Source organism: Fukomys damarensis, unplaced genomic scaffold (assembly GCF_012274545.1).
Source record: "Fukomys damarensis isolate Sample0158 unplaced genomic scaffold, DMR_v1.0_HiC HiC_scaffold_28, whole genome shotgun sequence".
Taxonomy (NCBI): domain Eukaryota; kingdom Metazoa; phylum Chordata; class Mammalia; order Rodentia; family Bathyergidae; genus Fukomys; species Fukomys damarensis.
The window spans coordinates 39084202-39088774 of NW_022900940.1; the positions used below are offsets into that span (position 1 = coordinate 39084202).

Below are 4573 nucleotides of genomic sequence, written 5' to 3' on the forward strand. Positions count from 1 at the left end.
GTGGGTAGCACATCCGGGGGACCTGCCTCGGGACTGGCTGTGGGGCGGCTGCGGCGACAACATCGACTACGGCTACCGCTTCGCCAAGGAGTTCGTGGACGCGCGCGAGCGGGAGCGCATCCACGCCAAGGGCTCCTACGAGAGCGCACGCATCCTCATGAACCTGCACAACAACGAGGCGGGCCGAAGGGTGAGTGCCCAGCCCACCCCGTCTCCCTGGGTCTCGGGGTCTCCCGCTTTCTCCTTTTCCTGCCTTCAAGGATCTTTCCGCTCCCTGTCTCGTCGTCCTCCCCTCCCTCTCTCCTCCCCTCGCTCCCTTCCTCTTCTCTCCCCCCCCCTGCCTGCCGCCTCTCCCCAGGGTGCGCAGCCAGGGAGCCCCCCAGGGCGTGAGCCACCCTCCTGGAGCCCAGCCTAGGTGCCCCTTCCTCGGCTTTTCCGAGAGTCCCCGATGCCACTGGCTGTTAGAGCCCAGAAACACAAATTGGAATGTTAGCAGCTCCCTCCTCCCCTTCCTTGGAACGTGGCTTTTTGGGGGAGGGGGTCCCCAATTTGTGAGAGAGAATTAATCCGAATCCTAATGGGGGTCCTGCTGAGATGAACCTCACCCCAGCTTTATGCCTTTCCCCCACTTTTCTCTCTGCTCTCCAGATGCCACTGCGCCTGACAGATTGAGGGTTTCCGAAGGGTTTTTCTAAGAAAATAACAGCATTTTTAGCAGTGAGGGATTTTATACATCTGACCATCAGGCACCAGGCCAGGGGCCTCTGGAGGGGAGGTGTACAGCAGTGTCCAGAGAGGACAGCCTGGCCTGCAGAGTCTTCTGGGTCCTGCTCTTTCGGGCCCTGGGTGGGCTATGTAAAGTTACTCCACAGTAGTTAAAAGCCTCTCCTCTCTTCCCCATGGTTCAACACATGGCACTTTATGGCTGCTTTCAAATGAAGGGGTGAAAACCTAACTTTGGCAGCATTGAAAACCAGGGAGATTATTTTTTCACAGAACCCAAGGTAGGTGCCAGGAATTTTCTGGTCAGGGATTTCACTCTTCTGTATTTTGGGGTGAGGGAAGAAGGAAGATAATCACAGAGTAGACCATAGAGAACTGGAAGGAGCCACAGGCCCTTCGATCCTATACCCTCATCTCAAAGATTGGGAAACTGAGGCCAAGAGAGCTACTCCATGACTGTGGAAGAAAATTAATGGACTGAAATATAAGATGAGGGTCACTTGTGTTACACTCTTCCCTCACGGGCTGAAGGGTGGGAGGTTTTGGAATGAGGGAAATGTGGGTTTAAATCCATTTCTCTCCAGTCCCGTGGGTTTCTGGGCCTCAGTTTCCACATTTCCCTGTGTCAGGGACCATGGCAGGAGCTCTCACTTGGGGTTGCTGTGAGGTCCGAGTGAGATCACCTTGTGGTTTGAAGCCTACACTATTGCTGACACTTGACTATTTCTACAAAATAACAATTTCATTTGAAGCCGGCTGAGGTTTTAGTTTAGTATTGGCTGGTAGTAAGTGCTTGATAAATGATTACTAAATTATTCATCATTACGGTGCACAGGCTGTAGAAAAGTCACATATTGTATTGATAATTCCAGCTCACTAATCTACTTCTCAGATTCCACAGATTCTTAGGAGTGTCAGGGAAGCAGTAATCTCTCCCAAGTTTTGTTGGAGCTGCCCTGAAGGCTCAGATAATGGCTCCAGAAGAACTGTGACTTCCTCTTTTCCTCCTGCCTCCGTACCTGTAGGGTGGGCTGACCTCTGGGCTGTGGCTGTCACTGGCAACGTGGTGGGGGGGTCCGGGGTCCAGCCGAGGCTCTGAATACCCATAGGGCTTGTCTGCCACCCCGGTCAGTGACACAAGTCTCGGGGCCAGGTGTGCTGAGTCTTCTGGGGTGCAGCCAGGGGTGCCCACAGACCTGCTCGGCCATCAGTGGTAGTTTCTTAACACTCTGGTGCTTCCCATTTCTGTTTTCTGGGCGTGATGGCCAAGGAGAGGGTAAAGGGACCCTTGAGTGGTGAGTGAGGACTGGGGAGAAAGTGGAAAGCACTCTTGCTGTTATGACTTTATTTCGTACCTGCACTGGAACAGGGAGCTGAGCTGGGACCCTGGAGGGTGAGCTTGCAGAGAAGACAGCTTTTCTCTAGGATGCTGGGGATAGCAGTGGGAAGTGGGCCCTTTGCCAGGAAATCGTATTAGAATTTCTTCAGGGCATTAGCTTTTTGTTTTCCTCAAAGGGGAGCGGGAGGTTAAATATGTTTGCAGAACCTTCCTCAGGCTAGCCAAGTGTGCAAAGTCTTGGTGCCAAGAGAGCACACTTTGGCCTCTTTGAAAAGAAAGCCCTTGTGAATCCCTGGAGGAAGAAGGTAACTGTTTGAGGGGACGCTGCCTCCAGGTTCCTGACAGGCACCGGCCAACATGCCTGCAACATGGGAACTCTGGAAGGTTGCTGGCAAAGGTAGCTGTGGGCAGCAGGAACTATAAATAGACAACCGCTGCCTCCCAGACTGCCGGGCACAATGCTGTGGGGCCAGACCCATGGGCATTGCTACCGGGAGGCTGTTGCTACTGGGCAGCAATCCAGACACCATGCCCCCATCACCCCGGAGAAAGACCAGATTAGCACTTTCTGTGCCCCCCGAATTTCATCCTCGTAATGGTGCTGGGAGGTTGGTACCTCACAGTTCCCTGTACAGAGGAAACAGAAGCTTAGAAGGTTCAGTCAGTTCTCCAAGTTCAAGGGCAGAGGCAGGAGCAGAAACTACAACTGCCTGGTTCCAAGGAAGAGAGCCCGCAGGGCAGGGACTGTGCAGGAAGCAGCAGCGAGCATCCCTGAGAGCCAGGCCCCGTTTCCTCCTGTTCTAGCTGCACATCTTGTGCAGGCCACCTGTCCTCTCTGTCACTGTACAGTGTTCTGACCCAGCCTGATTACAAAGCTGCTGGGATAGTTCAGTGAGGCGAAGACTAGGGTGGTCTTAGGACAGAGTCTGGCACACAGCATAATAGGAAGAGCGGGGAAGGGTTTGAACCCATTCCCACTGGGACTGGACCCCGTCCCAGCTCTGCACTCACCAGCGGGGTGCCATGGTCAAGCCAGAGTTGGGCTTGGAGACCAACTCCCTGGGTTCATATCCTGGTACCCCACTTCACAGTGGTTTGATTCGGAGCCATCTCTCTTGGCCTCACTTTCTCTCTCTGTGAAATGGGGCGATAACCTTCAAAGTCCGGCCACAGGAAAGGGATTGTGAACAGTCTGAAGGATGCGTGTTTATGTGTCTCTGCTCATGTTTCCCTGGGAAAGAAGAGGCAACTGCAACGATTTTTTCCCCTCCTGATCCCCCCTTAACATCTGTGTGGTGGTAGTTGATGATACAGTAACAACTACAACTTTTTTCCCCTCCTGATCCCCCCTTAACATCTGTGTGGTGGTAGTTGATGATACAGTAATGAATGGCTAAGAGCAGATTTGTTCCGTAGAGGTTTTAGAAGAAGTCTGTAGGAGACTTGTGGTAGCGGAGAGTGAGCTCAGACAGCCCCCGTGCAGCTTCTGGGAAAATTGAGCGGAAGCTTCGTTAGCACAGCCGGCATGTGCCTCTTGGTCCTCCTGGAACCTGAGTCCTGACCTTGTCTGTTGTCCCGCAGACGGTGTACAATCTGGCCGACGTGGCCTGCAAATGCCACGGGGTGTCCGGCTCCTGCAGCCTCAAGACCTGCTGGCTGCAGCTGGCGGACTTCCGCAAGGTGGGCGACGCACTGAAGGAGAAATATGACAGCGCCGCAGCAATGCGGCTCAACAGCCGAGGCAAGCTGGTGCAGGTCAACAGCCGCTTCAACTCGCCCACCACGCAGGACCTGGTCTACATCGACCCCAGCCCCGACTACTGCGTGCGGAACGAGAGCACGGGCTCGCTGGGCACGCAGGGCCGCCTGTGCAACAAGACCTCGGAGGGCATGGACGGCTGCGAGCTCATGTGCTGCGGCCGCGGCTACGACCAGTTCAAGACGGTGCAGACCGAGCGCTGCCACTGCAAGTTCCACTGGTGCTGCTACGTCAAGTGCAAGAAGTGCACTGAGATCGTGGACCAGTTCGTGTGCAAGTAGTGGGTGCCTACCCGTCGCCCCGCCCCGTGCCCAGGACCCACTTATTTATAGAAAGTACAGTGATTTTGGTTCTTCTTCTTTTTAAAATATGTTTTATTTTTCTTCAAGAATTGCAGCTGGAACCATATTTTTTTTTCTTTTACCATCTGAAAACTCTGTGGTTTGTTATTAATATTATAATTATTATTTGGCAATAACAGGGGTGGGAACCGAGAAAAATATTTATTTTGTGGATCTTTGAAAAGGAAATACAAAGCTTCTGGTAGCATAGGCCGAGAGGGAAGTAACGCGAACCCTAGCTTAGCTGTGTGGCTGTAACACACGGCCAGGAGGTAAAGGAAGTACACATTTTTCTTTGCCGTAGAGTCATCGGGATGGGTAGGGTCCAGCTGGTGCCGGGTGGTACAAATGTGTGCATGATTCAGCTCCTGTGACGAAAATGAACTGTAAACGCTCTGGTGCAAGATAAAA

The 4573-nt window shown here is 53.1% G+C and overlaps 1 protein-coding gene across 1 annotated transcript in view; it reads left to right on the top strand.

Annotated features, from left to right (window-relative positions):
- Wnt5a (Wnt family member 5A) overlaps positions 1-4233 on the top strand; it is an 11203-nt gene extending 6970 nt beyond the window's left edge. Inside the window, exons 5-6 of the mRNA XM_033757016.1 lie at positions 9-190; positions 3644-4233. Of these exons, the coding sequence (XP_033612907.1) occupies positions 9-190; positions 3644-4102 (641 nt within the window). The 3' untranslated portion in view covers positions 4103-4233. The remainder of the gene's footprint in view (positions 1-8; positions 191-3643) is intronic.
- Positions 4234-4573: the final 340 nt, after the last annotated feature.